We start from the raw sequence: 16,850 nt of genomic DNA, 5'->3' as shown, positions 1-16,850 counted from the left end.
CCTTGTCCAGGCAGTTGCCAGGAGTCAAGACTGACTCAAAGGTGCACGCGCACACACACTCATACACTATACACACATACAATCAGATTACACTTCAGGAGATAGAAAACTATTTTTAAAGCCTCCAGCCTTACTACTTGCCTAAAAAAGTAAAAATTTAAGGCAGTGGCTGCTTTCACACGCCATAATGTGCCATAATTTCAAGCCATAATGTGGCTTGAGTTCGGCATAGCATTTTCTGTGGACCAGCCAAAACTGAGTCGCGCTTGTACTAAACCACAATTTATGTAACGATATGTTGAATAAACCACAATTGATACGTTTCATCAGATATGAGCCCCGCTCCCCCCCATCACTTTGCAGTGTATCTTTTGAGTACCGCAAAAGTTACCAGTGAGGGCTTTGCGTAAATAAATGCTGAACCTGTTGGTGTCAGCCCCACCCTACCCCACTTATTCCTTTTGTTGAAATATAGTTTTATTGCATTTCTGCCAAATTTACAAAAATATGACAAAAATAACTTAAAAAGAAATTGAGATTCTCCCTCCCTCATTGTCTCCTTACTCAAGTCACATAAATAAATTAGAATGCAGCAAATTAATAAATAAAAACAACAGTCCCCTTTGCTTTCCTCCCATTAAAAAAAAATCCTCTGGTACAGTTAATTGCTCAGAAGAGCCAGACGTTAAAAAGACCAGTGCTTATATAGGTACTCTGAGATCAATATCTGAGTTGGGCCCTAGGTGCTGCAGAATTGGAGGGGCATGGAAAGGGAAGGGCGCCTTCCTTCCCACCTCATCTCCAGCTTGTGAGGATTCTTGGTGCATTCACATGGTGCCTTTCTGGGAATTTCCCCCGCTTCACTAAGCTTTGGTTGGCTGACATGGCAAATATTAATGAAGGCTGGGTCACCGTGAAAACACATTCCATGGTTAGGCAATGAAGAAGCAGGAGAATGGATGGATTATCCCAATGACCTCTAGTATTCCAACCGTTCGGCAGAATGGAAGTGGCCCATTTCAGCTAGAGAATGAAACTGCAGGCGTGTAAGTCAATAAACAGAATAATCCTTGGTGCCACAGCTAAGACCTGCAGGTGGGATTCTCTTCTGCCAACTTGACAAAAGACAGAAAAGCCATGTTGAAAAACCCACATGCTTCCAGGACAAGTCCAAGCCAACATACCAGTCTTTCTCCCATGGCTATTTCCTTGGCATCCATCGATGGAGCTGGCAAGCCGCCGGCAGACAGAAGCTCTCCCTGGATTGCTGCTAGCGTTGTGTTATTGCTCTTGCGAAACAGCTTGAAAGTGATGCCACCGCAAAAAAAGAGAAAGCTTTGAGCATCAAAGCCATGCAGGTCAGTCCCGCTTTTGCATTCTGGCGTGGGTGAAATTACAGCTAGGCCTTCACTTGGCTTCACCATCGGACAAAGGAGTGACTTGGATGACAGACATCAGAGCTTGCTTCCCCCCACCCTTCCCTTGGAGGATTTAGTGGTTGAAAATCCTCTGAGGGGCTTTTTCGGGAGCAGGCCAGAAAGTTGGCCAGCACCTGTTGCAAATCCCTCTCAAACCTTATCACTGCAATGGCTTTGAGGGAGCAAAGGTACTAGCAGTCAGTTATGGATCGAGTCGACGCAAATTGCTCCGCAGAACGACAGTATATGAGATAGAGAAATCCCTTCCTTTAGAGTCACTTCTTTTCCATCCTGCAAAGCGACCGACTCCTTTGGACTATTAAAGAAAAGACAAAGCAGTTTTTCTTTAATTTTGGGAAGCCAACAAACCCTGAGATGCTGCCGGGGAACTGTGGTGCTAAGCTTGCCACTTCCTGTTAGGTGAAGGGGGGAAGGGGCCATGCCTGTTCTCAGCACTGCCTCCCCGCTTAGCAAAACTACATTCAAGGATTCTGCAAGCTGGAAATCAAGGGTTGTTTTTTTTTTGCTGGGGGGGGTGCAGTTGTTTTTTTAAAGGAACAAAATAAGACACAGCAGGTCTTTTGACAGTGATCTACATACTAAAAGCTGCTGCCAGATCAAAGGAGGATTTTTTTCCCTTTGCTCTCCAGCCCAGTTGTGAAAGATTTTGGCCACCAGGCAAAAATACATTGCCTGATATGCAAGCCCACCCACCCCATTTCCAAACTGTTAAAACACTCCCTAAGATTATAGCTATAGCTATTACCTACTTGGAACAAATCAATGGCAAAATTCCATTCTCCCTCCACCCCCGCCTTCTATTTACTCCAGTATGAATTCTGGATTTTTTAGCTCAAACTCTTCCCCTTATCCCAGCAAGTGGATGCACCTAAAACTGATTCTGATCTTTAAAATGCCAAGCAGGGCTGAACTGGTTAGTCCTTGGGACAGAAATGACCAGGAAATCCCTGGTGTGCGAGCTAGACTCGGAATTTGTAAGAAGTGCTTCAGAAGGCGGTGGCAGCAGCAAATCACTTCCATGTTTTCCTCCTTCCTCCGCGGCTGGTCCCAATTGGTGTTGATAGGGGGCGAGAAGTCCAGCCTGCGGCCCCTGCTTTACAGGGTGACGCAGAGCTAGGTGCTCTCTCCACTCTTTTTAACGTCTACACGAAGCCGCTGGGTGAGATCATCCGTCCCCCCTCCTGGATGAAGTATCATCAGTATGCGGATAATACTCAATTGTACATCTCCATCCTGGGTGAACTAAGTGATGCGTGGATGTTCTTTCGTGGTGCCTGGAGGCTGTGGGGGTCTGGATGGGGAACAACAGGCTTCAACTGAATCCTGGTAAGACAGAATGGCTATGGGTTCGGGGCTTTTCTGTATCTTGGGGCTTACCACCTTTGGTCCTCGATGGGGTTGCACCGCCCCAGATGGACCCAGTGCATAATCCGGGGGTCCTCCTGAACTCACGACTCCTGCTCAAGGAGCAGGTGGCAGGTGTGGCTAGGAGGGCCTTTGCTCAACTTCGAGTTGTGCACTAGTTGCACCCTTTCCTGGATCAGGAGGCCCTCCTCTTAGTCACTTATGCCTTGGTCATCTCCTGTATGGACTATGCAACGCGCTGTACGTGGGGGCTACCCTTGAAAAGTATCCAGAAGCTGCAGCTGGTGCAGAATGCATTGGGTGAGCTGCTTTGGGTGCCGGTTTGCTTCCGGGTCCAATGCAAGGTGTTGGTTATGACTTTTAAAGCCCTTCATGGCATGGGCCCAGTTTACCTGAGGAACCATCTCATCCTGGTTACATCGACCCATCCCACCAGATCTGGCAGGAAGGGCATGTTAAGGACCCCATCGGCTAGACAATTTTGACTGGTGGGATCTGGGAAGAGAGCCTTTTCTGTCATCACCCCGCCCTGTGGAACATCTTGCCCCCTGAGGGGAGATTGGCCCCCACTCTTCTGGCCTTCCGGAAGAGCGTCAAAACCTGTCTCGGTCAACTAGCATCGAAACCCAACGGGGGTTCACAGTACTGGGGGTGGTTGGTGGCTTGAGGATGCTCCCTCCATCTTTTAGCTTTGTATATTTTTGTAAAGATTTTTTTTTATCGTTTTTATCACTTTTACTTGTAAGCTACCTAGAGTCACTTATACAGTGAGATGGGTGGCATATAAATCTGATTAATAAAATAAATAATTAAATAAATATTCTGGCCAAGACAACTACATGGATTTGTCCATGCAGCCATCAAAAATGAGCTCAACTTCTCTGCTTTCCCCATTAAGCAGCAAGTTCAGAAAAATCTCCTCCTTGGCGCAGGCCATCACAGGACAAGGTCCTTATTGCAAGAAAATAATAATAATAATAATAATAATAATAATAATAATAATAATAATAATAATAATCTGTTCCAAGTAAAACTGCCTTTTGCAACTGAGCATTGACAAAATCACCATCCGTCAATTGCAAAAGGCAGCTTTACTTGGAACAGCTTCCATCCTGTGACGATACCTTGAACACCATCAAACAACAACTTCTGACTATTCCAGGTCCTTGGGAAGGACTCGATAGGTGGATAAAAATGCCAAATCCAGTCTAAACTTCTGGCTGACCGTGCTAATAATGATGATGATGATGATGATGATGATGATGATGATGATGTCCCCCATCCCTTTATTTCTTGTTTTCCCAACCACTAATTTTTGTAAAAAGAAAACATGTGACAGATCTTTGTTTCAAGAACTCTTAATGATACTTGCCCCAATTCTGGTTTTTTTGAGCAACGACTGCCACGGCTTTTGGATCTTCGTGTCTCAGAAACATGAAAGTCACCATGTTTTCAGTTTTAGTGCAAGAAATGTCAATCATGCACGGACAATGTTGCATCTTTCCCCCACCCAGCCTCCTCAAAATCCTTTGCTTTGCTGCTACGTGAGGCTGTTCTTCAAGCAGAAAGGAGGTTGGATGGGGAGCGTCTTTGATTTTAATGGGAGGAGGAAAAAATAATACAAAGCATCCTTGCCTCAAATTCTAGTATTTACGGCTCTCTTAGAAATATTTACATCTAGGGAAAGACTATACTAGCTATTGGTAAAATTGTATCCAACACCAATCTGAAGGGGCTCTTGCTAACCAAAACTCTGGAGGAAAAATAAAAACACTCCAGTGAAGATTAGGGATATTTTCAAAAGGTTGTAAACAAGAAATTGCACTAACTTTACCAGTGTTATCCATCCATGTTAAAGACAGATGAGCAGCTGGGAAGGGGATCAATTCTGAATGTGTGTGAAAATTTAGAAAACCAATCTGGGCTAGGATGTTCTCCTGGTCCCAGCTCTGATAAAATAAGGGAAAAGACAGTGGGGAGGAGAACAACATGTAACTCAACTTGTTAAAGGTTAGTGGAAGTCACCTTCACCTCCTGCCCCGTATCCTTCACTTCTAACTTGCTCTTCCTTTGCTTTCCCCATTCTTGGAGTTCTCAATTTGAAATGTGACTTAGATCGATGGCCACCAATTTTGGAACTGGGTCTCCAGGTCCAAGCCATCAAACGCCTCTGGAACCATCTTCAACTTCCTTTTTCCAGACGTAAATCTCAGCAAGGGATTATCTTGAACTTGCCTTGAGGAAGGCTGATAGACCCAGCAGACCTCTCCGAATTAAACATAGAGGCTGCCCCAATTCTGCCTGAAGAATCAACCAGCAGCTCATGCCTTGCTCTCCATCCCTCCCCAGGTCTCACACTCAACCAGGGGGTTAGAGTTTGTGGCTTGGCCCCTCCTCCTCCACCATTGTTCGGATCTCCAGTTGCTCAGACACTTCCTCATCTGCCAACCCGTTGAGGTGTGATCTGCTGGCCAAAGGCTTTTCGCCTGCATCTGCCGAAGGGCCGGGCCGAGGTGGGGAGGGCGCCCCATTGCCCCCTTCGGATTTGCTGAAGTTGAACAGTTTGCTTGGGTTGAAAGGCTTAGTGGGCGACTGCACCTTCTCAGTGTTGGCTTCCCGTTTTGTCTCTGGGGACTTAAGGAACTTGAAACTAAGGAACCCAGGTAGTTTGTTATCAGTACTAATGGGGGACTGGGGTGAACGGGCTGTCCCAGTGCCAGCTGCCCCCGTGCTCCCTGATAAAAACTTGCCCTGTAGAGGGATGATCTGCTTGAGCTTCATAACATTGTTGGTGGCCAGGAGGGAGCTGGGCCGTTTGGGTTTCTCGGATCCATGGCTTGACCCTCCTGGACCCTTCCCTTTGGGCTGACTCTTCTCGTGTCCAGGATCCTGCCCACCACCATTAGCCTTGCCTTCCTCCCGGCTGCTCTCACGTTCTTTCCGGGCATGATATTCAGCGTGGCGCTGACGCTCCTCTTCCTCCCGTTTACGACGCTGTTGTTGTTGGAAGTGGTGCTGCGCCTGTCGCTCGTGTTTCTGGGGTGGAATAATGACACAAGAATTAATTATCCTATTTACTGTGGTCTCCAACAGCTTCCCCTTTCTTCTCTGAAGAATCTGTGTCCTTTTTGACACTGTAAACTCACGGGCATAGGCCTCTGTCCTCTTACCATTATTTTTAATAATAAATTATCATTCCAGAGGATGAGCTTGTGGGGCAGGGACACATCCTTTCAAAAATATCATGTGCACATGGATGCCATCATATAAGCAGCCATTATGCTCCCTGCTTTGCTGGCTTGAATTGTTTTTCAATGTCATATTTTTAATGAAACATAATGATGGGTATTTTGCAAATAAACAAATGGAATTATCTGGGAATGGGAACAGCTATTTGCAAAACACTGCAGGGCTGGAAGAAATACACATTCTTTCTCTATCTGGCAAGTTGGAGGCAATATCCCCCCTGCATCAAGAGCCAGTTAAAGAGAGATCAAAGAGGATCCACCTTAGCATACTCACTGATAAATGGAGGCTAAAGTACACATTTCCAGTTTCTAGGATTTTTTAACATAACTCTTTTTTCCTTTCAATAAACCTGACTACAGGTAGTCCTCAACTTACGACCATTCTTTCAATGACTGTTTGAAGTTATGACAGCACTGAAAAAAAATACTTAGACTGGTCCCCAAAGTTACAGCCCTTGCAGTGCCCCCGCGGTCACACGATCAAAATTCTGGTGCTTGGCAGCCTATCCACACTTATGACTGCAGGGGCACTTCAGCTCCACTTGCCTATCTCCTCCCATTTATGCCTTTTGGCCACCCTGCACAGCGGGACTCCTCGGCAGCAGCAACAGGGCTGGGGCTAAAGTAGGGCCTGGGGCCTTCAGCAGTGTCAGGCAGCTGCCACTGCCCCCAGGCTTCTACTTCAGCCCCAGCCCTTGTATAAGGCAGGCCAGATGTGCCTCGTCAGCAATGGGAAGAAGATAGTGGGCGCGGCAGGGCCTGCGGAGTGCAGGGCGGCAGGGCAGCTGGGGCTTTGTGCTGTGGCACTGAGGTGGCTGACTGTGGCGTGGGGCTTGAGGTGGCACTCTTCAGCAGTGGTGCCAGCTGCACTGGGGGTGAAGTAGAGGCCTGGGGCCAGTGGTGGCCGGCTGAGACTGCTGAAGGCCCCAGGCCTCTAATTCAACCCCAGTGCTGCTGCCGCCACCACTGAGGAATGCCGCCGTGCAGGCCAGCCAGAAGGGCAGAGATGAGGGGGAGATACAGTAGGTGAGTGGGGGGAGTTGAAGCGGAGGCAGAGGAGACAGTCCAGAGGAGGCTCTGGGCTGGGAGGGAGCAAGTGGAAATGACTTGGATCGGGGTGGGTCCTTGCCTAACGACTGGCGCGTCTTGGGGTTATGATGGCAACCAGGATTCCCCGGGATTACTGTCGCTAAGCAATGTGGTCATGTGACATCACGCTTCACGACTGCATCACTTAGTGATGGAAATTCCAATCCTAATTACCATGGTAAGACAAGGAATAGCTGTAGTGAGACTTTCCAAGAATCTAGCTTTAATTATGATTTATTTCAGTAATAAATCTAGCTTCAATTATTATTTATTTATTTATTTGAATGTATTAGCCGCCCAGCTCCAATGGACTTTGGGCAGCATATTTGAAAAACCATAAAAAACAGATTAAAAACCTTAAACCAAATGGACAGCTCAGACTAAAATAATCTTACAGATAATAATCAAACAGGGGCCCTAGGCAAACCCTAATCCATTAACCCCAGGCCTGGGGCCAAAGCCAGGTTTTCAGAGCTTTCCGGAGCCCTAGGAGAGAGGGGGCCATCCTTACCTCTGGGGGGATGCTGTCCCAGAGGGTGGGGCTTTTCTTGGTTGGGAGTCACTGTTGGGGCGGGACAGCAACATTTGCACCAAATATGGTATAAAAGCTCTAAAAAACTACCTTACTTACCCTGACCTTGTAAGGTAGGCTGGCATTGGGCTTGCAGGTCACATAAGGAGAGCCAATGCATGTTTATTCAAAAACGAGAGCCCCAATTGTGCGTCTCTGTTGTGAAACTCACCTTAAAGGCCTCCCGCCTCTGGTATTCAAGCTTGGCCATCTCTTCCGCGACCCAGGCTGGGATATCAGGAATTGCAACTTGGATGATATATTTGAGCAAAAGGGCAAAATGCTGTGGAGAGAAGAGAGACAGGCTGTAAAGAGTAAGGAAGATTACCTAGAGATATTCAAGCTCCGTCACCCAAACGGGGGGAAACATAATTTACCGCATAGACTTGTGCATAAGCTGAGAATTTTAGCTGCTAAAATGCACCAAAAAATCAAGTTTGGCTTATCTGCAGATGGACTTATCTGCAAATATATACAGTAATACTTTTTTAAAGGACCCTCAAATTTTTAACTAAAATACCATGAAAAATGTGCCATCCGCAGATAAACCAACCCTGGAAATGTTCATATGTTTTAATTTTCACAATTGGCTTATCCACAGGTGGTGCATTTTTCATGGTATTTTGGTTAAAAATTTGAGGGCCAGCTTATACACAAGTATATATGGTAAGTCCACCAGAGACAGATAATATTCGGAAGAGGCTTAGACAGACACCTCCCTAATTCACAGGAGTATAAGAACGGGGCAGGGGGGGAGGTACAGTACATATGTTGGACTTGCAAGATTCTGTTATTACAGCCAATCTCAGTCAAAGTACTTTCAGCCTTCCTATGGAGCTAATTTCCTGGTCTGGTCTCCCTAGGGGGTTGAACAGGGGCAGAAAGCAAGTTGTGTTCAGCACACAACTACCCAGAATACCATTGAACAGATTCTATTAGAAGAAATTAGTTTTTTAAGATAAACTGTTATCAAACTAGAATCAACATTTTTGTTCCACCATAAGAGGTTTTTTTTTTTAAGTTTTAAGCTAATTTGCTTATATGGAAATTTACATAGCAAAATGAGCTAGAGGAAATAATAAAAATGCATGAGCACCTACAATAAAAGGTCACCAGCAGACAGTACCTGCAGGCACCAGGGCATCGGTTACACTTCCAGATAATATCTGTATCCCTCAAAACGGCCTTCAATGAAAAACCATACATGTAATTTTAAAAATGGGCTAAAACCTTGCAAGGTCTCAGACAAGAACACTGACATTTAATTAATTTCTGTCTCTTTCAACTTTTCAGTGTTATCACATGAGATCTTATTCTAACTCAGCGTGAGACTGCTGAACTCAGATCTGGGGATAATGCACACTTCTGGGACAGGAAGCAGATGGTTGTTGAGTCGTTTCTGACTCCTCGTGATAGAACAGATATCATTTCACCAGGGCTGTTTAGTACTAACTGCGACTTGGAGTTCTTGTAAGTATGAATCATCAGTGATCGTATCTAGTCTTCCTGTCTTCACTGGCCTCTTTTTCTGTTGCCTTCAATGTTTTCAAGCATCAGAATCTGGGACACATCATGACTGATGTATCCCAAATATTCCCACTTTCCAAGTCTTCCAGAAGTCTCTTAAGATCTGGCTCTGTTCCCAGGCCTGGGGTTAGGGTGTTTCTGGGGCTCCTGACAAATCTTTTTGAATGTTATTGTTGTTGTTTTGTCAGGGAGGTTGTATATATATTTTTTAAAAGTGTGTTTAAATACTGTAAGCTGCCCAGAGTCTTTGGAGATCTGGCAGCCTCAAAAAAAATTGAATTAATTGGCTTCATTCTTACTGCTTCCAGTAAGCAGTCTGATTCACTGAATGATTTGTTCTTCTTGCAGTCCAAGGTATTCTCAACAACTTTTCTCCAGCACCACAATTCAAAGGTATCCGTTTTAATTTGTTCAGCATTTCTGATGGTTCAGCTTTCACGGCTGTGTCTTACAAATGGGCAAATTACCGCTTTGACAATATGTACCTTTGTGTCATTCCTGTACTTTTCTTTGTCCAGATCTCATAATCTTTCTCCCAGGTTGTAGCTACTCTTTATTTCATGGCTATCACACCCATCCCTGTGAATTTTGAGCCTATTAGGAAGGTAATGTCCATTATTACTCATTTTGTCAGCTTACACTGGGTTGGTTTTGCCTTGACATAATCTTGTTTGTTAATAATGAGCAACAGACCACCTCTTCTTTGACTTTCAACAAGAGAATCCTTACATCTTCTTTGCTTTCAGCCCTCAAAGTGTCAGCATATCTGAGGATGTTAATGTTTCTCCTAGTAACTTTAATTCCAATTTCTCTTTCTTCTACTCCAGCATGTCTCATATAGCCTGTTTATAAGTTAAATAAGATAGCAATATCCAACTTTGGTGCATTTCTTTCCCATTTTCAAAGAATTTAGTTCTTCCATGTTTTGTTCTAACTATTGCTTCCTGATCTCCACACAAATTCTTTGATAGGCAGATGAGATGGCTTGGCATGCCCAAGTTTTTAAGGACCATCCATACTTTGTTGTGGCCTAATCTTTGTATAATCAATAAAAAAAGACATCGTTTTAGAACTCCCTTGCCTTTTCCATTATCCAATGGATGTCAGCAATGTGATCTTGGGTGTCCTTGCCTCTTCTGAATTCAGCATGTACATCTAACAGTTTTCATTCTATGTATCGTTGATTGTTGCATAATCTTGAGTGTTAAATTAGTAAAATGACTGAGTGTTAAATTAGTAAATGACTGTTATTCCTTAGCACTGCTCTTGTTTGGTACCATTATCTATCTATCTATCTATCTATCTATCTATCTATCTATCTATCTATCTATCTATCTATCTTGATCTTTTCCAGTCCCTTGTCCACTGTTGCGTTTTCCATATTTGTTTACAAACCGCATGCAACACTCTAACTGCATCATCTTACACTGTTTAAAAACAGTTCCCCTGGTATTTCATCAATTCCTGCAGCTTTCTTGTAAGGAATATTTTCTAGGGCTAATTTAATTTCACTTCCCAGAATGTCTGGCTCCAGTAATGAAACATTTGTACAATTTGGGGACCTTTTTTGTACAGTTCTTCCATATATTTGTGCCATCTCTTCTCTGTTTTCAGTAGATCTTTATCTTCCTTCTCTTTTATTGTGCCCATATTTATATAAAAGGTTCCTTTGATTTTTGTAATTTTCTTAAAGAATTCTCTTGCTCTTTCCATTTGTTATTCTCAACCTGCTTATTTAGTTATAATTCCTTGTTTTTTTCTTGCTTTTCTCTGGAACTCAGCATTTGAGGAAAAGTTCCTCTGAAGCTATTGTCTTTTGCTTTCCACATTTCTTCTATTTTCAACATGTCAGCAGACAGCCATTTTTATTTTGGGTTACTGCATTTTGGGATATTTTTGTTCGCTTCATCTTTAATGATGTCATGAATTTCAGGATAGAGTTCTTCAGGCACTCTATTTATCAAATGTAATCCATTGAATCTGTTCTTTATCTTCACTGCTTTACTGTGGAATGCTACTCTGGTTGTATCTTGTTGGCTTAATACATTTATATCTTTTATTTAGTTTGTGTTATACTTTTGCAAGGAGTTTGTGATCTGAGCCACAGTCAGCACCAGATCTTGTTACTGCTAACTGAATAGAGCTTTTCCATCTCTGCTTGTATATTGGCAATTTGATTTTGGTCTTGTCCAGCTGATGAGGTCCATAGAAGATGCTATAAACATTGGATCTGGGTTGGTGAATTTTATTATACAGTGCTTGGTTATTGTACTATATTTAATGTTAACTTTGTTTTCAGTTTGGCTTATAGAGACTTTATTATATTGTTTCTGTTGATGTTAGCTACCCAGAGTCCGTACGTTAGATGAGTAACCATACAAAATTCCTAAATAAAGAAATACATTTTCTTGGCAGAACTCAATTAGTCTGTCTCCTGCTTTGTTTCATACTCTCATAGTCGTAGTCAAATTTTCCAGTTAAACCTGATGCTATTTTATTTCCAACTTTAGTTTTCCAGTTTGCTGTACTTTGTCTGATGTTTCTTTCTGATATTGTGCCAACAAGGTGTTGCACGTTGCCAAAAAACTGCTCAACTTCCACGTCCTCTGCATCTGTGGTTGAACATAAAGTTGGACTACCATAATATTGACTGGTTTGCCTTGGTTTCATATCAAGATAATTCTCTCATTTGGGGGGTTGCATTCGAGCACTGATTTGACCCCTCTTGTTAATAATGATGTCTACCCATTTCCTCTATGATATTCTTATCTGTAGTACAGGTAGTCCTTGACTTACAACCATTTGTTTAGCGACTGTTTGAAGTTATGATGGTGCCAAAAAAGTGACTTATGACCAGTCCTCGCACTTACAACCGTCGCAGTGTCCCCATAGTCACATGATCAAAATTTGGGCACTTGGCAACCAGCATGTATTTACAATGGTTGCATCGTCCAAGGGTTATGTGACTGCCATTTACAACCTTCTTAGCTGGCTTCTGACAAGCAAAATCAATGGAGAACTGCATGATTCACTTAAAGACCATGTGATTCATTTAATGACTGTGGTGATTCGCTCAATGACCGCTGCAAAAAATGTCATAAAATTGGGTGTGGTCACATGATGCCTTGCTTAATGACTGCACCACTTAACAATGAATTTTCCAGTCCCTATTGCGATTATAAGTCGAGGACTATTTGTGAAGATCTGATGCTCCTCTGATGTGAAGCGACTCTTGCCAGTATGTTGAGTTTGCTGATTCTCAAAAGATCAGTGTTCAGTCTTCACATTTTTGCTCTGACAACATCAGGTTGATCTTGGTTCATGGTTCTGATTTTCCACATCCCAAAAATATTCCTATCTTTGCAGCATCAAGTGTTCCTTTTGCCAGCTGGGCATCCTTTTGGCTTTAATCCAGCGACATATAAATATCAGTGCTACTTCTAATTGTCCTCTGTCCTTCCTCAGTAGTTGGTTGAATATGAAATATATAGAAAAGAGAGTTGAAAAATGTAAGTACACCAAAGAAATAATAGAGGAAGAGAGGAATAAGTTGATCGCACTCTTACCTCTAGCACCACCACAGATATAATAGCGCCTTCAGGACTGAGCCAGGGAAAGAGGCGCTGCAGCTGCCCACACTGGCCTATCAGGTAGCAGTTGACCACAATGGCCAGGACACCCATTGCCTCCATCACTTTCTGCAGAGGGGGGAAAAGGCCCTTTTAAAAAATGAGGCACTTTCAGTGACGGACTTAAGAAGAATCATCCTGTTTTAGCAACTTAGGAAAAAGAAGCTGTATAATATAGAACATCACAAAAGCAAGCCTGAGGGAAGCAACAGGAGTGAGAAGCAAAAGGAGGTGTCCTTCATACAATGGATAGTTTGTTTGTTTGTTTGTTTGTTTGTTTGTTTGGCTTGTCCCTGCCCATCTCCCCACAATGGGGGACTCTGGGCGGTTTACATCAAATTAAAACCATAAATACATAATTAAAAGTTATAAAAAAAGAACCACACTTACACAGATAGAAAAAAGATAAAAAATCCAAGAGGCCGATGGAGGCCACACCAGGCCACTAAGGGGCTAGCCAACCCCATTTCTGACAACCTCCCTCCCCACCCCAGGCCAGATGGCAGAGCCAAGTCTTCAAATCCCTCCGAAAGGCCAGGAGTGAGGGGGCCTGTCTCACCCCGGGGGCAAGATGTTCCAAAGGGCTACAGAACTCACTGCCGCATGATATGGCAATGGCTACCAAGCCAGATTACTTTCGCCAAAAGGGAAAAAAAATACTAATTAGTGGAAGAGGAGCAGCGAGCTGTCAATTAATGGCTATTAAATAGACCTTCCACAATCAGGTGCAATCTACCTCAGAATACCGTTTCCCCACGGCAGAGAGGGAGAAACGTTGCCTTCATGCAAGTCAGAATGCATCTATTAGAAAAGCCAGGCTTACCTGCCATTCTCCGATGCTTTCCACCCGCTGCCCAAAGGGCCGTTGAAGCCCTGTGCACAATTTGAAGGCATCGCTCCGGATTTCAATGATATTGTTGATCAGGGCACACATTGCAGCCAAGGGAAAAGCTGACGAGAAGAGGACCACGTAGCCAAATTGGATGAACATCTCCTGGTAATCTTGAAAAGTGTCCTGAATTGGGACAGGATCAAAATGTTGGGATGTCTTGTGTCAGCATGTGCAAGAGAGAACTAAAATGCCCATATCACACTTCATTCATTTGTTCTTTTCTCAACTTTTATTCTGAAGTTTAGTGCTTGCTCTCTGAGGTCATATTGTTTTCCTTTGCATGAAGATGTTCCAGAGATAGAAAACATGATTAGCTTCTAGAACCCACTGTTGGTCTTTCACTTGGATAGTGTTTTAAAGAAAGGTCCAAATGCCAAATAATTAATTAAATAGACTAATTAATTAATAACCACACTGATAACATGCTTGTCTAGTCACAGCAGCACATATGGGGCTTACCTCATATTTTTTCATGCAGCTCTCCACCTCGGCTTGGGCAAGCTCCGTGGTGTAGTTCTCCTCTGGTGGATCGATCCAGGAGGTCCTGGCATGTCTTCGATTCTCATAACTGTCTTCCTCTTCTTCCTCACCTTCTGTGGGGTTCTTGCCTGCCCGTGGCCTCCGAGTCCGCATGATAACAGCTGGCTCCTTAGTTTCTGGCAGGTCCTTAAATGGGCTCTCTGAGGCTTCGTCACTCTCATCATCATCCTCACACAGTTCAAAGACAGAGGACGGGTCCATCCCTTTTTCCACCATGGTGGGACTGCCTTCTTCCAAGAAGCGCACCTCCTCTAAACTGGGCTCCCCCGTCTTGCGGTCAGCCTTTTCAATAAAGCTCACTTTTTTCAGCTTCAGCCCACAGTCAATGATGCTCTCGTCTTCAGAGTCTGATTCTTTCTTCTCCTCTTCCTCTTCTTCAGGCACTCCACACCCTCCATTGAGGCATTTCTTCTCCCCCTTGGCTACCCCCTCTGGGGCCTCATATACCTCTGGCCTGTGGCCCGCCGGCGAGTCACCGTGCCTGGGATGACGAGGGTTGGTGCCATACGATGTGGTGAATGTGTACTTCTGGGTCAGCAGGCGGAAGAGGGTGTGGGTCACCTCCCGAAGGTTTTGCATACTGAAGTCACCACGCTTGAACTTGCTATATAAGTGGGGCTGAGAGACTTCCTTAATATTCTGCAAGAACTGGCGGGTAATGAGGAGTGTAGCCAGCATCTGAAAAAGGCAGGAGGGAAGAGAAAGGCATCCGGGTGTCAGCCCTTCAGAGTAGACCAGACTAGGAAACCAAAGTCATGCAGGTCAATATTACTTTTATTATAAGGTTATGGTAACAGAATCTTACAAGTCTGAATGCGCTTCCCCCCTCCTTCCCTTTATCTTCATGAGAGAACCAGGGAGGGTCTGAGAAGTTTTCTCAGATTACAGTTCTGCCTCGGACTCAGGTTTCTTTTATCTGACTGTTGTCTTGGTAACGGCTCTTCCTCTTGTTCTCAATATTATTCCTTCTGCCCATTACACCTGGAGAGAACCCTGAGATGGGTCAGTAAGCTGAATACACCGAAGCATCCATTTTGGCCAACAAGGTGGGATAAGGTGCTTCCTGCCTGTCATTCTCTTTCATTCAGTTGTTCCTCAGTAGCAACAGCTACTCACCCTCTGGAGCTGAATAGCTGGCCACTGTATAAATGTCACCCTAAGGCAGTGTTTCTCAACCTCAGCAACTTTAAGACGTGTGGACTTCAACTCCCAGGATTCCCCCAGCCAGCATGCTGGCTGGGGGAATCCTGGGAGTTGAAGTCCACACGTCTTAAAGTTGCTGAGGTTGAGAAACACTGCTCTAAGAGATCCTTGATCCTTGGCCACATTGCAACCTGGCCAAGACAGTTGCCTGGGCAGACGGTCAGGGAGAGAGCAAGAGTCTCCAATCTTTTTGTTCTAATGGACATATCTCAAATTTTGAGAGCGTGTTGTGGATACGGTTACAAAATGGCTGCTGTGATGGCCACGAATAATCATAAAATATCAGAAGACAAAAGCAGTGAAGTTGCCCCCCCATTGTTTATAGTTTCCCACATGTTCTTTACGACCTTAGCTTATCTTTCTGTTTCTCTTTTGTCTGAATAAGTGATTCCACTTCCAACAAAGTTGTGACAACTCACCAATTTTTAAGAATTCCTTTGGGGACTACGTGGAGTCCAGGAACATTGTTGGAAATGTCTGCCTTCTTGTTACTTTGCATCCTTATCAGTCGTAAGAAAGTTTTCCTTTGTAGCTGGGGTCTCTCTAGATACTTGCGTGTTTCAACTCCTTTTGATCAACATTCTACATAAGATCTATATAGCTCTTTCCTTGATCCAGCTGCATGCAAGAGACCAGTGACTCCCTGTAACTTACTAGCTTTGAAATAATAAAACAATCCTTGGATCCTCACCAGTTGATGGCGTTTCTTGGGCAGTTTTCTACAGCAGGAAGGTATGATGCTTGAAGTTGGTGCTTTGCTCTGAAGCATACTAGTTTTCTATTCACTTTTTAAATTAAAAAGTCAAGAAAGGTGTTGACAGATACACTAACAACCGTGGGCCTTAGGTTGAGAACTCAGAGTGAAGAGCAATGCTTAGAGGGCAAGTGGTGAGATGGGAAGCCACTCTGGAGAGTTCTGGGCATTTACTATAATGGAAGGACATTAGGTGGGAATAAATAAATCCCCCCTTGTCTTTTTGTGGCCTTCAGAGTCCCCTTTACCGTGACTATTGAAAACTGATGGCAAAGTTCTTAACAAGTCAAAAAAGTAAAAAGGGCAGGATTGAAGCCCTGCCCTCTTTACATGTGTGATGCATGTAAAACAAGGGTGGGGCTTCCATTATGCCATTGCAGCCACTGTATTGATTTTATGGACCTCTCCCCCTGTGACGGCTCTGGTTCCTACCTATAAGGAATAGATAAAAACTGTACAACTTGAAGTAGGCCTATCACAATTAAGAGTGAGCCCACAACATTTCTCCAATTCTAGTGCTGTCCACATATGTGATGCAGCCCCACCTCTTTTGTGGCCCCTCCCTTTGAATGCCCCTCCCTGCCCTAAAGGGA

The 16,850-nt window shown here is 44.1% G+C and overlaps 1 protein-coding gene across 7 annotated transcripts in view; it reads right to left on the bottom strand.

The window, feature by feature from the left end:
- Positions 1-440: 440 nt before the first annotated feature.
- Positions 441-16,850, bottom strand: part of ANO8 (anoctamin 8) — a 66,355-nt gene continuing 49,945 nt past the window's right edge. For 3 of the 7 annotated variants that reach the window (XM_025170890.2, XM_088149546.1, XM_088149547.1), the window contains 5 exons: positions 14,220-14,978; positions 13,692-13,883; positions 12,806-12,937; positions 7,885-7,995; positions 441-5,840 (listed from right to left, as the gene is read on the bottom strand). In XM_025170890.2, coding sequence (XP_025026658.1) covers positions 5,175-5,840; positions 7,885-7,995; positions 12,806-12,937; positions 13,692-13,883; positions 14,220-14,978 — 1,860 coding nt within the window. In that variant the 3' untranslated portion in view covers positions 441-5,174. The remainder of the gene's footprint in view (positions 5,841-7,884; positions 7,996-12,805; positions 12,938-13,691; positions 13,884-14,219; positions 14,979-16,850) is intronic. The other 4 variants (XR_015797642.1, XR_015797643.1, XM_088149548.1 and 1 more) reach the window with 4 other exon arrangements.

The sequence above is a fragment of the Python bivittatus genome, unplaced genomic scaffold (genome assembly GCF_059951505.1).
Source record: "Python bivittatus isolate LINGU-HERP-01145 unplaced genomic scaffold, Pbiv_v1 ctg000580_np1212, whole genome shotgun sequence".
Taxonomy (NCBI): Eukaryota; Metazoa; Chordata; class Lepidosauria; order Squamata; family Pythonidae; genus Python; species Python bivittatus.
Note: the sequence above shows the minus strand (reverse complement) of the source record. Positions and strands in the feature narration are given on the sequence as shown.